Genomic DNA, 24,942 nt, shown 5'->3' with positions numbered 1-24,942 from the left:
GGCCCCCCGATGGCCCAAGACGCCTTCTGAAAGGGCACTTTAGTGTCGACAGGGGCGAGGGTCTTGGCCTCAGGGGGTCAGTAGTCGGCTGGCGGGGAGAGGCGGCCCCTGAGTGCGGCTGGAGACTGCCCTGGTCCCTTGCTCAGTGTTAACTCCGTGCCCGAGGGCCCCGGGGTAGAGGCGGGGGTGGAGGTGGCACCCAGAGAAGGGGACCAGAGAGGTTGAACAGCGGTTCTGTTCCCACCAGTCTCTCGCCTAGAGCTGGATAGCGTCCTCCTTTGCCCCTGCATGCCTGCTCCAGCACAGGGGCCTGGGGCCTGGCCACGGGTTTCCCAGCCGCGAGTGCTGGGTGGAGCTCTCCCCTCGTGTTATGGACTGCAGCCTCTGGGTCTGGTCGTCTGCATTCTTTTGTCCTCTGTTGCCCCTTGCATTTCCTTTTAAGATATTTTATTTGTTTGGCTGCGCTGGGTCTTCGGTTGTGGGGGCGAACTGAGCTGTGGTGTGTGGGATCTAGCTCCCTGACCAGGGATGGAACCCAGCCCCAGCCCCGCACTGAGAGTGCAGACTCTTAGCCTCTGGACCACCAGGGAGGTCCTGACTTGTGTTTCCTGCCAGTGCAGCCCCGTGAGAAAGAGCCGCTGGGTGGGTCTCAGGACACCTGGATGAGTGTTCTAGGCACCTGCAGTGGGATCCTTCAGTTGTACCAATACCTATTATTTCACAGTTTAAAAAAAAAAGAAGAAAGTTGCATTCGCTTCCACATGCCCTTGTGGCCTGAGGGCTGGGGTGGGCCTCGGGGTCTGATGCGCCTCCCCCCGCAGGGCATGGGAGGACAGCACGGTTACTTTGGGCTGTGGATCGACGTCGATTTCGGGAAAGGACACAGCAAGGCCAAGCCCACGTGCACCACGTACGGCAGCCCTCAGCTGTCGGCCCAGGAGGACTTCCAGTTCCAGAAGATGGAGGTGTGGGCGGTGGGAGAGGCCCCAAAGGCAGAGTCGGTGAGTCTGGGGCGCTTCTCCCCTCTCTCGGTTTGATCCCTTGCACACCTTTCACACCCCACCTGGAGATGGTTTTTCCCAGACTTGTTTCCAGCAGCCATCGCTGGCCAGAGGAATGCCTGTGGGTGCACAGCTGGGCGGAGAGTCCTGTCTGGGATCCGTGGGGGGTCTTCTAAAAGAACCACCCCAGGGAGGTGGGGTCCCAGATGGATGGGGGCTCCTTTGCAAGCTGAGGAGGGTCTGGGGTCCCTTCCGAGTCCAAGGTTTAACAATGAGTTGTTGGCCTCCTTGCACCGCGTCACCTCGCAGCGATGGCCTCCCAGGGTTGGGGGGACACAGTGGGGGCGGGGCCATAGCCCCTGCCTCCTGCATTTCCCTTGTGGCATCAATAGGGCCCCGCATCTGCTCTGAGAAACATGCCAGCGGTGGGACGTCACCGGCTGGTTCTGGTCGCTGAACACACCCCTCCTTCCTTCTTCCCAAGGTCAGGAAAACCAGGAGCATTCTGGACATCGACCCTGAGGCTCGGGCCCTGCTGGAAGCCAGTGGGCGGGGCCGCCACAGCGAAGGGCTCCGGGAGGTCCCCGATGAGCCGTGATGACGTGATGATGGCTGGCGCGGGCCACCCTGGAGCCGGAACGCAGCCTGCCGACCCTCCCGTGTCCCGTGGAGGCCTGACTTTGGTCCAGAGTGTGCGGGTCACGTCCCAGCGGTCCCGGCGGTGCCCAGTCCGCACAGAGTATAGTTCCTCTGTTGCCATATGTCCGTCGGTGGGGGTGTCTCCCCCTGGAATCCTGAGCATACAGCTAGCAACCTGATCCTTAGACTTGGCTCGTCCCTAGGGATGAAATCCAAAGAGGACGCTGAGATGTTGAGACTGGCTGGAACTGCCATCTTTGGGGACTGGAGTTCTTGCAGTGGTGAAGGGGGAAGTTTCCACTTGCTGGGGGTCACTGGGCCTCTGCTCAGGCCCCCCAGTTAAGAGCCTTGAGGCTCCGTTTCTTCTTGTCAAGGGTAGACGTGCTCAGCTGGGAATTCCTGTGCTTTGGGGAGTAGCTTCCTCTGATACGGAATTTCTATATTTCTAAAAAAAAAAAAAGTGTTAGCAGAGTACTAATGGGGGAAATAGCAGGAGATTTTGAAGGTGACAGTGACCTGGGTCTTCAGTAAGGTTGGATGTCGGCCTTTGTCAGCTGTTTTAGGTGGGTCTGTGCTCGGAGCGCATGGGAAACCAGGAGGTGAGCAGAGCAGCAGAGTGGCGGTCCTGCTTCTGATGTAAATGTGGGCACACTCAGGGCCGAGAGTCATGCTGATACACGTGTGGCCTGTCACAGGAGCTGGGGGCGAGCCACTCGACAGGACCGGCCTGGCTCCTGGCCTTCCAGCATCACCCCATGCTGCCCCCCAGGGGATGGTGTGTACCTCGGCCTTGTGGACTTGCTGTAAACAATGACCTTGCCATGCTAGCGGAGATGTGGGTGGGCTGGGCCCCGTCCAGTCCAGCCCCGTCCCTCGGGGGTGGCTCATAGAACCTGACCCACTGAGACTCAAGCTCAGGGGTGTTGCAGGCTCGGCCCTAAGACACCTGCCTCTGTCTTCCCCTGCTCCATGCTGTCCTGCAGATCTGACAATAAATGCTGCCTTATTCTCGAGTCAGCCCCGATTATAAGCCACAGCGAAGCGAGCTGTGTGCACTTGTGGGCTTTGCGTTTTCTACAGGAGGCTCATGAGACCTGCTGCTGAGCCCCAAGCAGAAGGCCTTGCAAACAGGCCTTCACAAGGAAACGCACGCTCGCGACAGTGACACGCATGCTCCGTCCTGATTGACTTTCCTTATAAAACAGCCAGTTTTAACAGCTTCTCAGGTGCATTCTGTGGCTTCCTGACTGATGGGAAGCAGACACAGGATGTTAGAATCCTCAGATATCCTCACCATAATCTGAAGAATTAGGCCCCGAGTCTTCAGTCTGTTACAGATCTTTTATAAAAATGCAGTGGAATAATACCTCGCTAATATTAAAAGGTCCATTCAATACCATTTACTGTCTGTGGCTGTCAGAGAGGCTGGAGGTGTCCGGGCCTGTATTTTCCTGCTTTGTGCCTCTTCTCACAAGAGTGCAGTTCATGCCCAGGGGCCTGATGGTTTCCCAGGACAGCTCAGCTATAGGACAGGAGCAGGTGCCCGGCCCAGGCGCTTGGTAACCCGGGCGATGTGCCCTTGTGGAGGGCACGTGGGCGTGGGGCAGCCGTGGGACCACATGAGCTGAGGGCCTGAGCGCACTGACCGGTGACCGGAGGAACCACGCCCCTCCTGGGCCTGGGAAACCCGCAGTGCTAGTTTTAACACATGAGGAATTTGTTCTTTGATAAAAGGGGATAAAAGCTCCGGTTCTAAGGGAGGCAGTCTCCCTCCCGTATCAGGAGACAGATCAGGCTCCCTGAAGGTGCTGGAAGGAAGGGCTGAAAAGTGCTCTGTGTTAAGTTTTTAACACATGGCTTTTAAACAACTTTTTAAACAACTTTTCAAAGCATGGCTGTTGTTAACTTTTTTCCCCACCAGTTATTTTTCGGAAAATTTTTTCTTTCTATTGAAGGAAGGATGCTTTAAATTCTCTGCTGCTGCTAAGTCGCTTCAGGCGTTTCCGACTCTGTGCGATCCCGTAGACGGTAGCCCGCCAGGCTCCGCCGTCCCTGGGATCCTCCAGGCAAGAACACTGGAGTGGGTTGCCGTTTCCTCCTCCAATGCACGAAAGTGAAAAGTGAAAGTGAAGTCGCTCAGTCGTGTCCGACTCTGTGGGACCCCATAGACGGCAGCCCACCAGGCTCCGCCGTCCCAGGGATCCTCCAGGCAAGAACACTGGAGCGGGTTGCCGTTTCCTCCTCCAGGGCTTAAATTCTCTAGTGCTTTACACTTTTCAAAAAGTCTCACACATGATTTTGTAACCCCATAATTTTTCCCCACCCCCTGTATTGCCCCTCTCCACTGGTAACCCCTAGTTTGTTCTCTGTATTTGTGAGCCTGCGGCTTTTTTGTTTGATTCGGTAGTTTGTTTCTTAGATTTCACGTATAAGCGATTCCAGACCGTATCCATCTTTGTCTGACTTCACACTGCCCTCCAGGTCCGTCCGTGTTGCTGCAAATGGCAGAACCTCATGGGTTTTTAAGGGCTGAGTGTATTCCATGACACACACACATCACATCTTCTTTATCCATTCATCTGTTGATGGACCCACTGTACTTTTTGATTAAAAGATTAGCTCATGCATACATGGCAAAAGAGGTCAAAATGCAAAAGAGTGTGACCTGAAAGCTAAGTCTAACCCCTGTGCCCCTCTAGCCTTTTCTTCCCTAGAGGTAAAGTGTTACACACCCTGGTCTGTCCCTCACCTTTTTTGGGGTAGAAATGCCTCTGTATCTCCCCCTTTGTTCTCCCCACCTGTGTGACGTCCCGTGAGATGGATGCCCCATTCTTTGTGGCGCTCAACCACCCCCGGCTTGGGAATGGTCTGTCTGTAACTGTTCGCCGCTGGAGGGAACATAGTGTATGCTCGTCTTTCTGTGGTTCTGTCTGGAGGATGCACCTTTCAAAGCCACGTTACTGGATCAAAAGGTACATGCTTTTTTATCTAGATATTAACAAACAACACACCTCTTTCAAGCTCAGTTTATACTTTTGAGACCTGGAGTGCCCATGGCCGTGTTTTCACCAACTATTAAAATTTAGTTTATGTGTACCTGCTGCTCAAAAACCGTTTTCTTCTACTACTGTTGTGCTTTCTAGTCCTCCTCCTAAATCTTTGCTCCATCCAAAATGTATTTCCTTTTTTAAAATTTTTTATTCTCTTTAACATTTTTTTTTACTTTATATTGAACTATAATTGATTTAGAGTGTTGTTAGTTTTAGACATACAGCAAAGTGATTCAGTTTTATGATAAAAAGATGTAAAAGCTATTTCTGTTACTACCTTTTTTTTTCCCTTTCAAATGCTTGATTCTGTCTGATCTTTGGTAGCACTTTGACTACATCTGAAATGTTTGATAGGGGACTTTCCTGGCCGTCCAGTGGTTAAAACTCCATGGTTCCCCTGAAGGAACATAGGTGTGACCCTGGTCGGGGCAGTAAGGTCCACATGCCAGGAGACGCAGCCAGAATGCTACCATCATGATGGTATTTTCACAATGGCAGTAAATGCTGATGCACGTAGGCAGAACCGACACCGGCTGATGCTGCTGCTTCCTCCCGAAGAACAGGAACACCCAGGTTTGCTGTGTACATTTGTCATCGCTGGCTGTGAGTGGGCTCGCCCCCACCCCCGCAAACCGATGACTGAACACTGGGAGGCTCTCAACCTAGTTTTGTACCCAGTTACCTTGCTGCATTCTTTTATCCAGTGGTTCTCGACCTTGAGCCCACGTCAGAATCACCTACAGTCCCCTCTACCTTTTTTTTTTTTTAACAGAATAGTCAAAATGTTATTTTTTCTTAAAAAGACATGTTTATGTAGATAGTAAAATGTCTGGAAGGTATATAAAAATATACCAAGATCTTAACGCCTTACTTCTTCACGATGGAATGAAGTGACAGTTTTCTTCTCTGCGTGTGCGCTTAGTCGCTCAGTTGAGCCCAACTCTCGTGTGACCAATTGGACTGTAGCCTGCAAGGCTCCTCTGTCCGTGGAATTCTCCCAGGCAAGAATACTGGAGTGGGTTGCCCTTTCCTTCTCCAGGGGATCTTCCCGACCCAGGGATGAAATTCGAGTCTCCTGCACTGCAGGCGGATCCTTCACCCGCCGAGCCGTCGGGGATATATCTTCTCTATAATAGGAAATATTATCTATCTCCAGAAACCATACTGCCTTTCCTCCTGCCCCCACACCCCAACCCTGCTGCCTGGAGAACAGTCCCTTGTTCCTTTGTACCACTTGATAGAATTCTAGGCATACAGTTAGACACAAACACAATAAATTTTATTGTTATCATTTTATCAGTTATAATTTCTAAGTCACCAAGAGTTAAGGTACTGTAATGAAGTGACTTGGCCAGGATCACACAACTAATTAAGGGGTGTGTGTGTGTGTGTGTGTGTGTGTGTGTGTGTGTGTTGTGTGTGAGTTGCTCAGTTATGTCTGACTCTGTGACCCCATGGACTCCTCTGTCCATAGGGTTAATCAGAGTGAAATCTAGGGTTCATATTCCTAGTCTTCTTTCTTTTGAAAAAACTTTCATTTACATTTAAACACTTTTATAATAAAAAGAGGGAATATAATTCACCCCCAGAGTTTAGTAGTTCTGGGTAGGGATCTGAGAGTTGACATCGCTAATAAATTTCCAAATGATGCTGCCATGGCTGGTGTGGGGAACCATACATTGAGAACCACTGCTGGTCACTGCTTCTGTTTATCCATGAATTCTCTGCAGGCCTGCAGCTATTAGGATCTTTTTTTTTTTTTTTTTGTCTGAAAAAAATATTTTGCCTTAATTTTCAAAGGATTGTTTTTGCTTTTTTTTTTAAAGATATTTTGACATTTTCCCCCAGCACTGTAAAGCATCTTTCTATTATGTCTTGGCTGTGTGACTTCTCTTTTTTCCCTCCAGCTTTCCTGAGATATAACTGACATACAAGACTGTCCAGTTTAAAGTGCACACTGTGCTGATTGCACCTAGTAGGACGGCATACCTGGAAATAAGGATAATTTCCCTTCCTTTCTGATTTCTAGACCTTTCTTTTTTTCTCTTGGTATTAGAGAATTCTTTCTGAATTTTATTAATAATGATGCACCTTTCTCTTTCTTGACCTGAAGTGATCTCAGGTGACCTCAGCCTGCAGCGGCTTGAAGCAGGGTTACGGTTCCCAGCCAGCGATGGAGGTCAGGTTGCGGCAGTGAGAGAGTGGAAGCCTAGCCCCCAGACCAGTGGTCAGGGACAGGGCAGTGCCAACTGCTGCCCAAGCCTCTGGCCTGCCCTGGAGACGTCGGTCTCACCAGCCCCAACAACCAGGTGAGCTAATTAATTACTTAACACAAATGTCCTTCTCTCTTTCTCTGCTCTCCTTCTGTGGTTTGATTTCTCTGGAAAACCCTGAGGGAGGGGGAGGTTACAGCTGTGGCCGCATTGCATGGCAGGTGGAGTTCCGTTTCTGGTTCCCCATGGTCGGTTCTGCCTGGCCACAGATCTCCCTGCCATCTTTCAGCTGCAGGGGTGGACGTGTGTTGAGAGCAGTCTTGGGGCCTCGCCTGGCGTTCCAGTGGTTGGGACTCCACACTTCCACTGCAGGGGGCATGGGTTCCATCGCTCTGAGGGAACTAAGATCCCGTATGCCGCACAGTGTGGCCAAAAAAAGAAAACCCACCACCAACAAAACCAGTCTTGGGGCTCAGGCTGTGGGAAGTCCTGGTTCTGGGGGGAGAGGCCATGCCCTGCTCAGCTTCAGAAGCCCAGGCCCTCTTTGCTGAGGCCGCTCAGGCCGTGACCGGCTCTCGCCACGTGCTCCGGGGTCACGAACACGAGGCTGTGAGTTCCCCACTTGGCCACTTGTAGGTAAGCGCAGATTAAAGCCAACAGAATGATCATCGGGCCCCTGGCATCACCCTTAAAGACAGCCAGAGCCTCCATTTTGTGGGTGAGGAGACGGGCAGAGTGACCAGAAGCCCAGACCCTGCCCCTGCTCCTCCGTCCCCACCCCCCACCCCTTGTCCCCTCCTACCAGGGGCTGCGCGGTACCAAGCTATGGCACAAATACAGAGCCAGACGCGGTTCATAAAAATCACCATCATTTAATAAATAGTGCCGGCTCCTCATGGATCGTCCCAGGGCCCGGCAGCACGGAGCGGCGGATGCACACAGGGACCGAGGACTCGGGGCTGGGCCTGCACGCCCCACCGGCTCCCCAGGAACAGCCAGGTGAGCGGACCCGACACTGGCGTGTCCTCAGGCACGTCTCGGAAGGGACGGGGCAGGCGGAGGGCCACAGTCACATAAAAATAGAGATTTAGGGACCTTCCCACGGGTCAGCGTCCACTATGCGTCTTCCTGGGGGGTCTGGGCTTTCTGGGCTCTGCAGCAGAACTTTTCACACAGCTTGAAGAGCTCTGACAAGATGAACACAGACGAGGCCAATCCGGTTAAAAGCAATAAATCTACCAACAGACAAAAAGAGAAAAAGGTCAGAGAGTGCACGGCATACCCTCTGGTCCCTAGCCCCTCGATGCCCAGCACTGGCACAATGCCCAGCGTGGCCACGGAGCTCTGTCCTCTAGTTTTGGGCAGTTGCAGACAGAGGTGAGGGGCCAGGACCCAGGAGCTGAGGGCCAGACTGTCCATGCCCATCGAGGGGGCAGAGATCTCTCCAACCCGGGATGCAGAACACTGCAGAGCCAGCTTCACCAGGACCTACTGGTCTGTGCAGGCGGCTCTGATCTGGGCTTCCCTGGTGGCTCAGCGGTAAAGAATCTGCCTGCAGTGCAGGAGATGTGGGCCGGGAAGATCCCCTGGAAAAGGAAATGACAACCCACTCCCATATTCCTGCCTGGAAAAATCCCATGGACAGAGGAGCCTGGAGGGCTACAGTCCATGGGTTGCAAAGAGTTGGGCACGACTGAGCGACTAAACAACAGAGCCGGGCAGCAGGCCTGCCAACTTCGGCTGTGAAGAGAGCCCTCCTGGGGCAGACGCCCCAGGCCGTGGCTCCCAGTCCAGCCCCACCCCGACTCATCCAGGTGGCCTGGCCCCCGAGCCTCTGCGTGGCTCCCTGTTGTCGAGGATTTGTGACAGCTGTGGTGCCTGGCACAGTCCTCGCACTTCTTTAGATAAGGTAAGCTGATGGAATTCCCAGTGGATGGAAACAGCTGTAAAAACATTGTTTTTTTCTTTTGTCTGCACTCCCAGTGACCCTGCTTTTTATATTTTGGGGGAGGAAAAGCTGAGAGTCCCCAGGTATTTAGCATCCTTGTCTCCACCACCTCAGACACAACCAATGGTTTTATGGTCCTCAGATCCTGGGCAGGGCCGGCAGTCTCACCAGCCCCCTTGCCCGCTGGGGTCTGAGGTCCCCAGTGGAAGGCTGGGCCGGTGGTCACCCCGGAGCCCTCCCCGCACAGGCTCTGCTCACTGCCGCTCCCCAGGCCTCTTCCTCCCTCTCTGTTCCCACCCGTCAGTGTTTCAGGCATAGGAGGCCCAGTCACCCTGCACAGCTTTCACGGAAAGACGGTGGGGCTGCCAGAAGCCTGGGGAGGACGCAGGGGAGCACGCCCGGCGCTCCGCCCGGGGCAGGTGTGCTTGGGACCTGGAGGGCCGCAGTCTCTACGTGTGGCCTTCTCAGCAGGAACTGCCGGCTGGCACAGTCCGATCTCCAGGTAAGCAGGGTCCCTGTCACACAGGCCCCATTACAGCCCCCAGCAGGCTGACACACTCCTAGGCCCAGGCAGCACGTCAGAGGCTGAGCCAGCATAGACCGTGGTCCATCCGGCTGCCCCGGGGCCTCCTGTCCCGGGATGGGGAGGGGTGTGGCCAGGGTGTTGTGACCCCTCTGCCCTCCCCTGACTCCCAGCAGGGGCTCCAGCCCCTGAGTCTCGCGCCTTCTTCTGCGTGGCGTCCCCCCCATCCTGCCCGGTGCTCATGTTCAGGCACGAGCCCAGTCCCCTGGGGACAGGATGGCCCCTCGAGGGGACTTCATGCCCCAGGCAGGCAGTGAGGACAGCCCCCATGAGCCCTCAGACTCACCCAGCGCCCCCAGGCTCTCTGTCTGGAAGACCCTCTGCAGGGGCGGCGTGTAAATGACAGCCAGCTGTCCCAGGATGGAGCCGAGCACAGAGTAGAGGAACGTGCGGTTCCGGAGGAAGCCGATCTCGAAGATCAGCTTGGTCTGCGGGGGAGAAGGGCGTAGTCAGCGCACGAGAGCCGCTGGAGCACTGGGGCCGGGAGGCTGCGATCCCGTCCTGCCGGGGGCTCACCTGGGAGCGGCAGGTCAAGGCGTTGAAGAGGTCGAAGAACACGAAGCAGGTGAAGGCCATGGTTGTGGTGCGCGGGGTGCTTGCCCTGTCCTCGGGCATCTGGAACACGAGTGCGCGGGGTGAGGAGGTGTGAGGGAGACGGGGGACCCCGCTCTCGGGACCACTGTGTTAGAACCTGCGCCTGGCTGAGCGCCTGGGCTGGACAAAGGTGGGGCCTCTCCACCTTCCTGAGCTCAGGATGCAGGAAGGAGGCAATCTGCACCTCTTGGGGTGGGATGGGGGCACGCTCGAGAAAAGCTGAGAAGTGGGGGTGATCCAGCGTCCCGGCCAGACCCTCTCCTGCACCCAGGGTGCCTGCCTCACACGCCTGCCCGATTCTCTACCTAGGTCACTGGCGCTCTCAGCACAGGGGTGCCTGAACCTGCGGGGCCACAGAAAGGTGACCCATGGAAAGACCCCCCTGCCTACAGAGGAGAAAAGACAGTCTCTTCAGACTGGATGGCTATAGGCAAGAGAGTGAAATCAGAACATTCTCTAACACCACACACAGAGATCAACTCAAAATGGATTAAAGATGTAAATGTAAGACTGGATACTGTAAAAATCCGAGAGGAGAACAGGAAAAACACTTGACATAAACCACAGCAACACTTTCTCTGATGCTCCTCAATGAAAGTAACAACGGAAATAAACACGTGGGGCCTCAGTAAACTTGCTTCAGAGTGCGAAATGTAACACAGCAGGGGCTTTTGTGAGTTTGACGTCCAGGAAGGAAGGGCCCACACCTGGAAGCTTTGGCAGCTGCTGGCCCAGGCCTCCCAGGGCTGGCTGACCCTCAGGCCCAGCAGACCTTGGTCCAAAAGGTAAGTCTGTTGCTTCGTAAAGCCATTTTAGTGTCCTTGACCGACCTCATTCCTGCTGAGATGCAAGAGGCGTCGTTGCCTGGATGAATAGAGGGTTGCTTTCCAGCCCTGAGACCCTGAGTCAAAGAGCTTGAATTTTTTCCCATGTGTTTTTAATTGGAGGGTAATTGCTAAACAGTGTTGATTTCTGCCGTACAGCGCCGTGAATTGGCCGTGAGTAGGCACATGCTGCCTCCCTCCTGCACCACCATCCTACCCGTCTAGGTCGTCACAGAGCTGAGCTCCCTGAGCTACGCCGCAGCGTCCCACTACATGTCTGTCTGACACCGGTAAAGTGGATGTTTTAGTGCTGCTTCCAAGAGCTGGATTCTCACGGAACATTTCTCTGAGGACTTTTCCAGTTGTCCTTGATATTTCTATGCAATGAGGAGTGTCCAGTTTTCAAGTCTCCACAGCTACTTCTGGGGACTTGGCCCCATCTCTGGGATTTGAATGGGACTCATGGCCCATCTTCCTGTCTTAGAAGCTTACAGTGATCTCTGCTCCCCTTGGGGACTCCTCTCTTGCCTTACAGTTTGCCGCTTAGAGTGGAGGCTCAGCAGGCAGGGTGACGGTGCTGCCAGTTCTTTCTGGACCTCTGGCAAAAGGGAGTGAGTGGGAAGACCACCACTCCCCACCAAGGCTGGGTGTTCTTGGTGCGTGCTGCCCACAGCCCTCCACTGTGCTCGGAACCCTTTGCCAGTGCACTAATCTCTTTGGAGATAGTACAATGTCTGAATTAATTACTAACATTTAAAATATTTCCTTTCTTAACTCCCCCATTTGCTTTGCTCGCAGCCTAGTATGTTCCTTCATTTGGCAGAATTCTGCAACGTCACCCACCACTGAGATTGCTCGGTCCCTGATGTATTGCTATTGATTTGTCTCTGGCGGTAGCTTGACCTAAAATGTGTGTAACAAGCAGGCATTTTACGATAAAGCTGTTGTGTTGTGCACGCTCTGTGTGGAATGCAGGGAAAGATCCAGATTCCGCGTGACAGTGCCAAAAAATATAAGTAGCCATTGTTCAAATCACAGCAGGGCTATTTCTCTTTCGTGGCCTTTTAGACTTTTGTTGCCCTAAAATTTCATTTTATTGGAAGCCCGCATTTTCCACCTGGTATTTCTTGACAGGATTTTTTTTTTTTCTACTTTAGTTTCTAAAATTCTGTATTTCAAGAAAGAAAACAATTTTGCACAGCAAAGGAAGTCATCAGCAGATGAAAAGACAACCCTCAGAATGGGAGAAAATATTTTCAACTGAAGCAACCAATAACAGATCAGTCTCCAAAATATACAAAAAACCCAATAAAAAAATGGATAGAAGAACCAAATAGACATTTTCCCAAAGACAACGTACAGATAGATGGCCAAGAGGCACATGAAAATATGCTCAACATTGCTAATTATTAGAGAAATGTAAATCAAAACTACAATCAGATACTACCTCCCACCAGTCAGAATGCCCATCATCAAGAAGTCTGTACACACTGGAGAAGGTATGGAGGAGGGCAGCCCTCTTACACTGTGGATGGGAATGTGAATTAGTGCAGCCACTATGGAGAACAGTATGGAAGTTCCTTAAAAAACTAAAAATAGAATTACCTTAAGATCCAGCAGTCCCATTCCTGGGCATATATCTGGAGAAAATCACAATTTGAAAAGATACATGTACCCTGATGTTCGTATCAGCAGAGGAATGGATAAAGAAGGTGTGGTGTGTATGTGCATATATGTTATATATAATGGACTATTACTCAGCCATAAAGAATGAAATAATGCCATTGACAGCAACATGGATGGACCTAGAGATGACCATCCTAAGTCGGACAGAGAAAGACAAATATGATATTGCTGGGTGTGGAATCTAAAAAAAAATTATTCAAATGAACTCATTAACGAAACAGACTTGCAGACTTCAAAAACAAACTTAATGGTTACCAAAGGGGAAATGTGGAGGGATAAATTGGGACTTTGGGATGAATTTATATATAAGGACTTACTGTATACAGCACGGGAACGCTACTCAATATCCTATAATAAACTATAAGGTAAAAAAAAAAATCTGAAAAAGGAGGAATGAATGTATGTATGGCTGAACCACTTTGCTGTACAACTGATGAATCAGCTGTACTCCAAGACAAACGTTTTTAAAAAAGGTAAGGTCTCCCAAATAGCCACCTCCTGGGACTAAAACAGGAGTCTCTCTCAGAGCTGAGGTTGTTTCCCAGGGGTAACAGCAAGCCGGAGAGGCACCGGGTCCCCTTCTTTCTCTGCCACCTCCGCCCACACCCCATGGAGCCTGAGCCCCGGGGGCGGGGCCTGACCGCCGTGCCTAACTGAGCCCGCGAGGACGCCCTCACCTCCTTCCAGAAGATGAAGAGGGTCCCGCTGATGATGGTGGTGGCCGAGAGGAGGATCCGCAGGACAAGGGCTCGGCTCAGGATCTGGTCCTTGACGTTCCGCGGCGGCTGCCGGAGTGTGTCCTTGTCCACCGGCTCCACACCCAGGCTGCTCGGGACAAAACCGGACGCTTTGAAATAAACCACTGAAGAGACGTGCAGAGGTCGAATGCACAAGGTCATGGTGAAGTGACGCGCCAGGGTCCACGTCAAAGGCCTGGACGGGCGTGTGCAGCGCCTCCAGGTCGTCTTGATCCTCTGCCCCCTCCCTCATCGCCCAGCTCCCCTCGGTTCCTTCCTGGGTACCCCTCATGGCCTGGACCCTGTGGACAGCCCTGCAGGTCCTCCACCTGCGGGGCCACAGAAAAGCCCGCCCTCGGCCAACCTAAGGATCCTGAACAGCGCCTGGCCACCCCATCACCTGGGCCTGGAGGTGATGGGCCTCCCCATCTGGGGCCTGGCCTCGTCCCAGTTGGCCTGGAGAAATGGGATCTGCCTTCAGCCAACTCTGAAATAGGATCAGCCAGCAGGGCGGTGTGGGGACACCAAGGAGGCAGCATGCTGGGGGAGACCCCTCCTAGGCAGATACGCTGGGGTCCATCTGTGCTCACACCCCGTTCCCAGGAAGAGCATGGAGAAGAGGGAAGCCTCTGGCCATGGGGGGAATGAAGCTGTCACTGGCGATGATTAGATCAGTAATAGTAACACTTCAGTGGCCCCACCTACCCTGTGCTCAGACACAGGGAAGCCCCTCGCATGCTCACGCAGGCCTCCCCACCTCCAGAGCCCATCCTGCCTCCTGTGTCACTCTGCTGGCCTCACATCCCCTTCTCACTCATCCAGCCACTAATTCCCTAAGTGCCTGCTGTGTGCCGAGCACCACTGCAGAGCTGAGGACCCTGCAGGGAATAAAGCCTTCCCCCACAAAGCTGACATCCTACAGGGGAGATGGATTATGATCAGATAAACAATGAAATAGTTTCCCCTCTAGGTAAAAATAAAGCAGGGTAAAGTGGCTGGGAGGGAGGAGGCTGCTGCCAGGGTAATCAGGGAGGACTTCTTGGAGGCAGTGACCAGAATGCAGGTAGCCCAGGGAGAGCCTTTGAGGCAGAGAGTTTGCCACTGCCTGGCCAGCCCACCAGATGCCTCCTCCCGTGCTCGGTGTGTACCCCTTGTCGTGTGCCCCCGGCACGTCCCCGCCAGCCCACTGCCTCACCTCTGCGCCGGCGGCCCGTCCATGATGATGTTGATCCACAGGATCTGCATGGCGTTGAGGGGGTTGGGCAGGTTGCACACGGTGGACAGCGTGATGAGGCTCAAGGCCGAGATGCTCCTGCAGGGCACACACACGGCAGGTCACCAGCTGCTCCCAGACCCGGCCACTAGGGGGCGCCGGCCTGGACTTACGTGCTCAGCTGAAAGCGGACAAAGTTCTTGATGTTATGAAAAATCCCCTTGCCTTCCTCCACTGCGTTCCTGCAAGAGAGGAGAAAGCGTTTACTGACAAAGACGGCAGGGTGGGAAGGGTCAGCCAGCTCCGTCGGTTGCTAAAGGAAGCGATGGTCTCCTTGCTGGCATTCTCGGGAATGGTAGAGGAGGGGGATGTCCTCATAGGTGTCACCAGCCCCTGGGGACGGGTCCCCGAGCCACGATCACCCTTCTGCCTGAAGATTGCACACAGATCATTCTCTCATCCAAACCCTGGGACCCCAGCCCTCACCCAGGACTCCCAAAGTGCCTCCTGCCCCTTGGCGATTCACCCAAGAGAACGGGCCCCTGACCCTGCTTTCTGTAGGGTGGGCCTGGGGACGCCGTGTACATCCACCGCAGCAGAGCAGCGGGCCGCCACCCCAGGTGTTTCTGTGACTAAGGAACCACCCGAAGGGGGGCTTACATGATGGCCGAGAACTCGTCGTCCACCAGGATCATGTTGGCGGCCTCCTTGCTGACATCCGTCCCCGTCTGCCCCATGGCGATGCCGATGTCCGCCGACTTCAGGGCGACTGCGTCGTTCACCCCATCCCCGGTCATGGCCACAATCGCCCCTGTCTCCTGCAGAGCCTTCACAAAGAGGAGCCCGGAGAGGAGGGGGCTGCAGCCTGAGCACCTGCCTTCCAGACCCTTCTCTGCCATCGCCCCTCATCTCCCTCCACATCAGGCGAGCCATGACCCTCTCGGCCTCAGCTTTTCCATCTGCAAAGTGGGATCACAGCCCCTCCTTTTCAGGGCTGTGGTGAGCCCTAAACTAAGACCACAGAGGGGACAGTGCCTGTGTCATCTGTCACCATGACAACAAAAACTGGCCACCTGCTTCTACAAGGATGAAGTAACCAGCCACTGCAGCCGCTGACCTTCCACACACCCCAAAAGCAGCTCAGGGTCTAGATGAGGAGTGAGGGAGAAACCCACAGAACAGGCTAGCTATTTTCAGGAGCAGATGTTACAAGCCTCGATTCTTACATCCTTTCATATCCAGAAAAGCGCTAAAAAGTCATCAACAGAGACATCAGCTCCTCGTGACTAGCACCAAGCCTCCGCTATAACGTGTGCCGTCAGCACGGCACCAGAGTCGCGTGTCTGGTGTCACAGAGTCCCTCCATCTGTCCTCCCCGCTCTGGGGCGGTTCCTCAGCGCTACCTGAGGTGCTGTCTCTGGGCTATTGTCCTCATTCTGCCTCAAGTAAAACTCACAACTCCCATGGTGTGCTTGATTTTTTTCAGTTGACAACCATTAACAAAGAATAATCAGTTTGTCCCCATGGGAATCCATGTCATGCCCAACAGGTATTAATATTTTCTTTGAAGAATGACTGGCACAGAGATTCACTCTGTAGAACTAAAAAACCCCCAAGTAACACAGAAGAGAAAAACACAAGCGTTAAAGAGCAACTTTTCAAAGCATCCGTGTACAGGAAAAGCACACGTCTGCAGGAGCCTCTCACTCCAGCCCTCTTGTTTTTGAAGCACCGTCACACCAGCTCTTCCTGGGCACTGCTGTGGGCCAGGCAGCTGTAAAGGCTTCACGGGCTGGCTTCATTTCACCCTCTTCTCTCCTGCCTTGTGAATTAGCTGGTATTGCTCACATTCTCCCCAGTTTACAGATGAGGAAACTAAGGCCTGGAGTTAATACACCAAACTAATACACCAAGAAGCACCCGACTAACCAAGGCTGGCCTCTGCATTCCTCCCTTTCCACCACCCAGTTCCCACTCCCTGCCTTTGGTGGACGCAGCACAGGGCCTCCCCAGTTCTCCTCTCCCCAGAGGCCGGGGCAGCTGCCCTGGGGCCCCCACTGGGCCACCTGTGAGCAGAGCCGCCACCCGCCCCCCACCCACCTCGAGCTGTGCCCCGAGGGACCAGAAGAGGCGCGTGACTGACCTTGATGATTTTGAGTTTGTGCTTTGGGCTGGTCCTGTAGAAGACGGACACCTGGAGCCGGAGCCGGAGAGGACGGAGCATCAGTGCTGAGGACCGGGCAGCCCCGCCCTGCCCCCGCCGGCGAGCCCCGGGGGGGGACCCCACCTTCCTGATGTGCTCGGCCAGCTCTCCCTGCTCAGCGCTTTCCACCTCTTCCCCGGACATGGCGCTCAGCTTCCCATTGCACAGACCGACGTTCCTTCCTGGGACGGGAAGGGGATGGTCCCTTCTGAGGGCCTGAGCCTGTGGTCCCTGCCCTCACCCCTCACTGCGCCTGCCTGACATCTGGCCCTTCCTTGGCCACTGGGAGAAACAAGAACAAAACCACCACTGCTCCAGTTGGAGAGCTATGCTGCTATGCTGTGCGTGCCCTCAGTCGTGTCTAACTCTGCGGCCCTGTGGACTGCAGCCTGCCAGGCTCCTCTGTGCATGGGATTCTCCAGGCAGGAATACTGGAGCGGGTTGCCACTCCCTTCTCCAGGCGGTCTTCCTGACCCAGGGATTGAACCTGCGTCTCTTGCGTCTCCCGCACTGCAGGCTGACTCTTTACCCCTGGCCCCACCTGCTACGGTATGTGACCTTAATTCCATCCACAGAACAAACTGGCAACAAAGGCCTGATGACCCCCACTTTAGAGATGAGGCAACTGAGAGGGAGGTGGTTTTCTCAAGGTCACAGGGCAGGTAAGTGCTAAGACTGGACCTGCCATGGTTCTTTCTGTCTGATTCCAGAGTCTGGGATCTTCCCCCAGTGCCAGGCTGCCTCAAGACAAGAGGGGGAAAAAGACCAAGGTGCGACACCCCTCCCAACAGTAATAAACGCAGTAGGAGGAGGAGGGGGGAGCTGGTCCTCTGCCGAGGAAGAGCCTGAGGGTCAGAGTGGCTCACTGGTTTGCTCAGGGCACATGGCTAGTGGCACAAGGCAGACTGGGCCTGTGGAGATGAGGTGTGATCATGGGTGGACGGACAGCCCGAGCACACAGAAGCTTCTCAGTGCGCACAAGGTCCTTCCCTCTTTGGGAGAACCTGCCGATGTTTGAGAGACAAACACCCACTCAGGCGGTGGGATGTGGGTCCTTGAGCCTCAGAAATCTCTCCCTAGCACATGGAAGGCAGGCGTGAGCTCTGCTGACCAGGTCCCTCGAGGAATAAGCGCTGGTGGTGGCCCATGCCCTCCACCCTTCCCCAGGTACCTATCGCCAAGGCCGTCTCCAGAGCATCCCCCGTTATCATCTTCACGGACAAGCCCGACTCCGAGAGAACCTGGACTGCTTCCTTCACGCCAGCCCTGGGAGGGTCGATGATTCCGATGAGACCCAGAAACGTCAGCTTCCCCAGCTCGGGCCCGGAGGCCAGGGCCAGCACTGTGGACAGAGCAGGAAGGTTTGGAAAACTTTCGTCCCCAGTCGGCCCGGCCCCCACCCCATCCATGAGCAGCTGGGCCCTAAGTTCCTGGACCACAGTGGGAAGGGAAGGTATTCTCAGTGGTCCTCAGGCCCATGCAGGGCAGCAGCTTTTGACAGCTCACCCACGATGGGGAGCAGGGCCAGTGACAACACGCCCCATGAGAAATGGGACCCTGTCCACCGGCAGCGGTGTCCCACCCAAGGGAAGCGGCCAGGAGAACATCTGTGGGCTGGCACACGGGATGTTTCGACAGCCTGCTGTCTCTAATTGCTCTGCCCTTCTCGGTCACTGCCAGCAGACTTGGGGTGGCAGCTACCAAGTCACGAAAAGTGTGCGGGAGGAACACAGGTGAGAGGACCATGTTTCAGCAGCACAGAAGCCAGGCCCAGCTCGGGACGATGTTCTGAGGAGGGTGCTGTGAGAACTGACCTTACTGTGTCACCTTACTGATACTGGAGGGAGGCTGTGGCCAAGAAGTTTCAGCTGTGACCCCTCAGTCATCAAACTGTGCTGGAGATGCAGGGGGTGCGTACCAGTGATGCTGGGGACATGTACCAGTGATGCAGGGAGCGTGTGCCAGAGATGCAGGGGGTGTGTGCTGGAGATGCAGGGGACGTGTACCAGTGATGCTGGGGATGTGTACCAGTGATGTAGGGAGTGTGTGCCAGAGATGCAGAGGGTATGTGCCAATGATGCTGGGGGAGTGTGCCGGAGATGCAGGGGGTGTGTGCTGCAGATGCAGGGGGCGTGTACCGGTAATGCTGGGGACATGTACCAGTGATGCCGGGGGCATGTGCCAGAGATGCGGGGGGCGTGTACCAGTGATGCTGGGGACATGTACCAGTGATGCAGGGAGCGTGTGCCAGAGATGCAGGGGGTGTGTGCTGGAGATGCAGGGGACGTGTACCAGTGATGCTGGGGATGTGTACCAGTGATGTAGGGAGTGTGTGCCAGAGATGTAGAGGGTATGCGCCAATGATGCTGGGGGAGTGTGCCGGAGATGCAGGGGGTGTGTGCTGCAGATGCAGGGGGCGTGTACCGGTAATGCTGGGGACATGTACCAGTGATGCTGGGGGCATGTGCCGGGGATGCAGGGGGCGTGTACCAGTGATGCTGGGGACAGGTACCAGTGATGCTGGGGGCATGTGCCGGGGATGCAGGGGGCATGTACCGGTAATGCTGGGGACATGTACCAGTGATGCTGGGGGCATGTGCCGGGGATGCAGGGGGTGTGTACCAGTGGTGCTGGGGACAGGTACCAGTGATGCAGGGAGCGTGTGCCAGGGATGCAGGGGGCGTGTACCAGTGATGCTGGGGATGGATGCTGTGGATGTGTACCAGTGATGCTGGGGGCGTGTACCAGTGATGCTGGGGGCGTGTACCAGTGATGCTGGGGGCGTGTACCAGTGATGCTGGGGACGTGTACCAGTGATGCTGGGGGCGTGTACCAGAGATGCAGGGGCCGTGTGCCGGAGATGCTGGGGGTGTGTGTCAGTGATTTGGGTGCCATGCCTCCCTTCCTACCTGCCCTGCTAACCTCTGTCCCAGAGATCTGCCACATCCTCACCTTCAACACTTGTCAGTGAGCTACTAGCAATTTATAATTCCTGCCCCCTGCAAAGAAAAACTAAGGCAATAGAAACCAATATAGCAAGCCAAAGCTGCTCAGTTTCCCCTGAGGGAGTACACATGTTCCAGAGTGTTTTTAGACACTTTCTCTGATAACAGACAGGCTGGCACATGACAGCAGGGAGTCTTACTTAATGTTCAGCCCATCAGGGAAGGTGTCGGCCCTGGTGCAGCAAGCTGGAAATGGCCAAGAAATGAAATGTCTGTTCATTTACAAGAACCGTGGCTTTTCCTGAAAGCAGGCCTTGAGCAAGACGACCAATTAGGAAAATCAACGTTTCTGGGGCGGCCTGTTCACATGTCTTAGAAAACTCAGGACCTCTCCTCGCACACACGAGGTAAATCTGGGTTAACGGGTGTCATCTGGCAGCTAGGATGTGGAGGGCGTCCTATGTTTCATCTGCCCAAGAGGGTCCACCCTGGCTTTGCCCCCATCAGCGCTCTACCTGACGCCCCTCTGATCATGATCGTGTTGACCAGGGACCATGCGTTATGACCCTTGAGAAGTCAGCATCCTGTGTGGACTCAGCGTAGGGCTGGGAACACAGCCACTGACCTCGCAGGCCCAGGGATCCCATCTTCTTCTCCTCCTGCTGGCAGAAGGCTCGCTGCTGGGGCGTCAGCGGCAGGGGGATGCCCCCATGGTTGTACATGGCACAGTAACGAATCACCTCCTCAAAGGCCCCCTTCATGAAGTACATATCTTCCCGCTCCTTGGAAAATACAGAGGGAAAAACATTGGCAGTCACTGCCTGCTTCAGCTCCTGGTGACCATCACCTCGTCCACACGGAGGTGTTCACGGTGGGGTCATTGATCTGTTTCAGTTAACGATGATGGTCTGGGATAAATGACCCCACCGGGAAGAGAAGTTACAGGAAGTCCATGTGATGGAACCACACGCAGCCCAGAGAGGGCTGATCTGTGACCCGGACACCCGCCCCCTGCATCAGGGCCCCTGGTCAGTTGTTGCTCAGAGCATCCACATGTTTCATGAACGGGTCATATCCCAGCTTTTACATGTGTGACTGACTCCTAGGTGTCCAGTTCAGGGAGACTTCCAAGCGAGGGAGGCACCATGAACTTGGCTTATGAGGATGAACCCAAACGAGCAGCTGACCCTTTTCTGGTGTATCTGTTAGGCTCTGTCTCCCCTAGACCGTAAGTTCCAGGTGGCAGGTGCCTTGTCAGTATGACCCCAGCCCTAGCACAGCGCCCACTTGCTCATGGTAGACAGTGAAGGCACTTGTATGCACTGACACGGAAAGCTGTCCCAGACATCATTTAAGGGAAAAGAACAGACTACATGCACTATACACAGCAGGACCTTCTTTAGAAACTACCACCCCACGTGTTGCTACCTGCACCTGCAGACTCTGGAAGGCTCAATCTCTGACTGCTGAGGGGCATAGTGGGGATGGGGGGTGGGCAGAGAGAGAAAAGGGGCAGGACTGTCAGAAGGGTCCACTTTTTAAGTCACATTTCTATCATTTTTTTTTTCAATGAAAATATATTATCATTGCCTTAGGGGGAAAATAAGATTTGAAGGTATTACAACATTGAAGAAAGTCCAGAACGCCTCTTAAGTACCAGGAATCTGTATTATACTCGTCCACTCACGGCAAAGACCTAGGATAAGCTGGCCGAGCTGCCTGCCACCGTGAATGAGATGGAAAATCTCAGCATAGACAAGACATGGCAGGTTCCAGCAAGAGCAGAAAGTTTGGAGCAAAAGATGGAAGGCAATAAAAATCTTTTTAAAAGAGAAAGAAAATGTTTTGTTTTGTTTTGTTTTCAGTAGAAGATCTGAAAAGCTACAGAAAATGTAAAAAAAAGGGGAGGGGGAAGATAGGGTGGGCTGTCTCACCCAGGGAGAGCTGGTAAGAGCTTGGTACATATTCCCCTTGGTGGCTTAGAACATACATGTGCACACGCACGTGAGGTCATCCGTCTATGGTGGGCACGAGGGGTGCGTCCCGGATCGTTCCCCCATTGCAACAGTTACATGAGCTCATACGTGTAAAGAACCCAGCATGCAGCAATGTGACAAAAGGAGCCCAAGTTAGCAACGGGCTCAGCGTCATCAGTAGGAGCCTGTAGTCACTCTGGTAGGAATTACTCAGTCACTGTACTGCAGGCCGCTGAGTCTCATACCTGAACTTGCATCAGAACCCCCAGCAAACACAGACAACTGGACTCCACCCCTGGAACATCTGATGCTGAGTCTGGGGTACAGCCTGAGAATCTGCATTTCAAACAAATTCCAAGGAGATGCTGCTGCTGGTCTGGGACCCCACTTTGAGGACCAGAGATTCAGAAGACAATCTCGAAAGTGGCCCCAAGATACTCAGAGCTTTCATCGCCATCAACTGTATTTTCACGTCTTTGGATGTCATAGAAGCAGCTGGGAACTTGAAACTCATCTCCTGACCTCTGCATTTTGCTTTGCTGGGGTGGGGGTGGGGGCTGGAAGGGGGCAGAGAGACAACCTCACCTCATTCTTGGAGCTGCACTGAACTGCCATCCACTTCTGCTCCGAACTGAACGGGATCTCTTTCTTTCGGATGTATGAATCTTTAATATCGCCCAAGTCCATCTGGGATAATAAATGGGATGTTTTCAGTGAGTCATCCTAAACCAATCTCTATGCAAAGCTCTGTCCATTTAAATTATTCATTATTCAAACCACCTCGGGCAGTTGAGAAATCCAAGCGTTTAGGTCACGGAGAAAGGCCATGGGGTTTCTGCCAGGAGGAATGTTTCAGACTTGAAGAGCTGGCAGAAGGAGCCCCTGGGAGTGGGTGCGGGCGGCCAGCCCTCGGGTCCCTGCCAGTGACATTCAATTGATCTCTGATGCTTTCAGGTCAGTTCCTGGACAGGCCTGAGCCTCTACTTCCCCAGATGTAAACCAACCCTAATGCATCCCACTGCCCACTCAAGGGGTGAAAATGGGTCCTTAAGGGGTGAAAAAATCTAGTCCTTCTATGTATAAAGCACACACAAAAAAACGCATACAGTATAGGAACAGACATGTAGTACATCTGTGACATTAAATACCTGTACTCCTGCCTGTGTTAGTTGCTCAATCGTGTCCGACTCTTTGTGACCCCATGGACTGTAGCCCGCCAGGCTCCTCTGTCCATGGGATTCTCCAGGCAAGAATACTAGAGTGGGTTGCCATGCTTCCTCCAGGGAACCTTCCTGACCCAGGGATCAAATCCAGGTCTCCTGCATTGCAGGCAGATTCTTTACTGTCTGAGCCACCAGGGAAGGGTGGTGGGAACCTCCCTGGTGGCTCAGTGGTTAGGCCTTCACCTTTCAAAAGTGGTGTGGGTTCCATCCCTGATTGGGGAGCTAAGAACTCACGTACCTCGAGGCCAAAAAACCAAAACATAAAACCAAAAGCAATGTTGTAACAAATTCAATGAAGACTTTAAAAATGGCCCATATTTTTTAAAAAAATCTTAAAAAAAAAAATCTCATGGAGGGAGTGATTAGGGGAAAAACACCTTAAAAGCCTCTTAAGAGGGTGCTTATTTAACTTATATGCAGAGCACATCATGAGAAATGCTGGGCTGGATGAAACATAAGCTGGGATCAATATTCCTGGGAGAGATGTCAATAACCTCAGATATGCAGATAACACCACCCTTATGGCAGAAAGGGAAGAAGAGTTAAAGAGCCTCTTGATGAAAGTGAAAGAGCAAAGTGAAAAAGTTGGCTTAGCTCAACATTCAGGAAACTAAGATCATGGCATCTGGTCCTATCACTTGGTGGCAAATAGATGGGGAAACAATGGAAACAGTCAGAGACTTTATTTGGGGGGGCTATAAAATCACTGCAGATGGCGACTGCAGCCATGAAATTAAAAGACGCTTGCTCCTTGGGAGAAAAGTTATGACCAACCTAGACAGCATATTAAAAAGCAGACACGTTACTTTGCCAACAAAGGTCCATCTAGTCAAAGCTATGGTTTTTCCAGTAGTCACGTATGGATGTGAGAGTTGGACTATAAAGAAAGCTGAGCGCCGAAGATTTGATGCTTTTGGACTGTGGTGTTGGAGAAGACACTTGAGAGTCCCTTGGACTACAAGGAGATCCAACCAGTCCATTCTAAAGGAAATTAGTCCTGAATATTCATTGGAAGGACTGATGCTGAAGCTGAAACTCCAATATTTTGGCCACCTGATGCAAAGAACTGACATTTGAAAAGACCCTGATGCTGGGGAAGATTGAAGGTGGGAGGAGAAGGGGACAAAAGAGGATGAGATGGTTGGATGGCATCACCGACTCAATGGACAGGAGTTTGAGTAAACTCTGGGAGTTGGTGATGGACAGGGAGGCCTGGCATGCTGCAGTCCATGGGGTTGCAAAGAGTTGGACGTGACTGAGCGACTGAATGAAGAGGGTGTCATGGGTTACGTGTATCCCTAAAGACACATTGAAGGTCTAACTCCCCAGGGCCTGTGATGGGGTCTGATGTGGAAATAAGGTCTTTGCAGGTGTGACAATGTTAAGATGAGGTCACTGGGGGAGCTGATTCCAGTATGACTGGTGTCCTTTAAGGAAGAGGACCCGGCCACATGAGGACCTGCCTCACTCAGACAGGACCTTGAATCCCGCTACTAATCCGGCTCCCAGTGAAAGAACTGCCCACGCGGACAGCACAGACCTCCTACCTTCATTGCCAAGGCCACCAAGGCGCCCTCTGTCGGCTGCCCCATCACGGTGTTTTTTCTGATGATGGCGTTGTTGGCAACACAGCCTGCCTGCAAAGCAGAGAGGGGTTTCTGAAGGTCATTTGTTAGTATTTGGAGCTGCACCCGTCGGGGTCCCGGGCGCGCTCAGGCATGTGAAAAGGTCCAGCCCTGAAGGCTTGACCAGTTTTCGGGGCTGGGCTGGGGTGGGAGGGAAGGACGAATTTACTCTTCAAAATGTGCCAGAGTCCCCACTGTGCAAAAGCCACATGGTAACACCGGGTTGACCAGAAAGTTCGTTCAGGTTTTTCCATCACATTTGAATGTACTTTTCAGCCAACCCAATAATTTACTGACTCAGCAGAATGCTAGCTGTCACAAAGCCATCCTAAGGACTGAGAGTGGGAAGGCAGGCAGACTGGGGGTCACGCGTGTGAGGCCCCGCTGACGGGGACACAGCCTTCTAATCAGGGTGACGAAGGGTCTTGGGATCAGACTGTGGTGACCACCTCGCGAACACACTGTGACCCACTGAGCTGTAC

The 24,942-nt window shown here is 53.5% G+C and overlaps 2 protein-coding genes and 1 long non-coding RNA gene across 6 annotated transcripts in view; 2 read left to right on the top strand and 1 right to left on the bottom strand.

Moving 5' to 3' along the window:
• The window catches only part of MEAK7 (MTOR associated protein, eak-7 homolog), a 61,133-nt gene extending 58,480 nt beyond the window's left edge, over positions 1-2,653 (top strand). For both annotated transcript variants that reach the window (XM_061386894.1, XM_061386893.1), the window contains 2 exons: positions 822-1,001; positions 1,486-2,653. In XM_061386894.1, the coding sequence (XP_061242878.1) occupies positions 822-1,001; positions 1,486-1,599 (294 nt within the window). In that variant the 3' untranslated portion in view covers positions 1,600-2,653. The remainder of the gene's footprint in view (positions 1-821; positions 1,002-1,485) is intronic.
• Positions 2,654-7,755: 5,102 nt separating this feature from the next.
• ATP2C2 (ATPase secretory pathway Ca2+ transporting 2) overlaps positions 7,756-24,942 on the bottom strand; it is a 76,835-nt gene continuing 59,648 nt past the window's right edge. For 2 of the 3 annotated variants that reach the window (XM_061386889.1, XM_061386886.1), the window contains exons 15-27: positions 24,383-24,472; positions 22,198-22,299; positions 20,262-20,418; positions 17,863-18,033; positions 16,776-16,873; positions 16,632-16,682; positions 15,149-15,315; positions 14,662-14,730; positions 14,471-14,587; positions 13,216-13,363; positions 9,951-10,049; positions 9,721-9,862; positions 7,756-8,138 (exon numbers count right to left, since the gene is read on the bottom strand). In XM_061386889.1, coding sequence (XP_061242873.1) covers positions 8,020-8,138; positions 9,721-9,862; positions 9,951-10,049; positions 13,216-13,363; positions 14,471-14,587; positions 14,662-14,730; positions 15,149-15,315; positions 16,632-16,682; positions 16,776-16,873; positions 17,863-18,033; positions 20,262-20,418; positions 22,198-22,299; positions 24,383-24,472 — 1,530 coding nt within the window. In that variant the 3' untranslated portion in view covers positions 7,756-8,019. Of the gene's footprint in view, positions 8,139-9,720; positions 9,863-9,950; positions 10,050-11,132; positions 12,493-13,215; positions 13,364-14,470; positions 14,588-14,661; positions 14,731-15,148; positions 15,316-16,631; positions 16,683-16,775; positions 16,874-17,862; positions 18,034-20,261; positions 20,419-22,197; positions 22,300-24,382; positions 24,473-24,942 lie in introns of those variants that run through there. The other variant, XM_061386887.1, reaches the window with a different exon arrangement.
• On the top strand, positions 9,862-11,889 carry LOC133230041 (uncharacterized). The gene is made up of 3 exons (XR_009730719.1): positions 9,862-9,999; positions 10,338-10,813; positions 11,012-11,889. It is a non-coding gene; the product is annotated as an uncharacterized LOC133230041 (long non-coding RNA).

Source organism: Bos javanicus, chromosome 18 (genome assembly GCF_032452875.1).
Source record: "Bos javanicus breed banteng chromosome 18, ARS-OSU_banteng_1.0, whole genome shotgun sequence".
NCBI classification, from domain to species: Eukaryota; Metazoa; Chordata; class Mammalia; order Artiodactyla; family Bovidae; genus Bos; species Bos javanicus.
The sequence above is the reverse complement of the archived record's forward strand: the minus strand, read 5'-3'. Positions and strand labels throughout refer to the sequence as shown.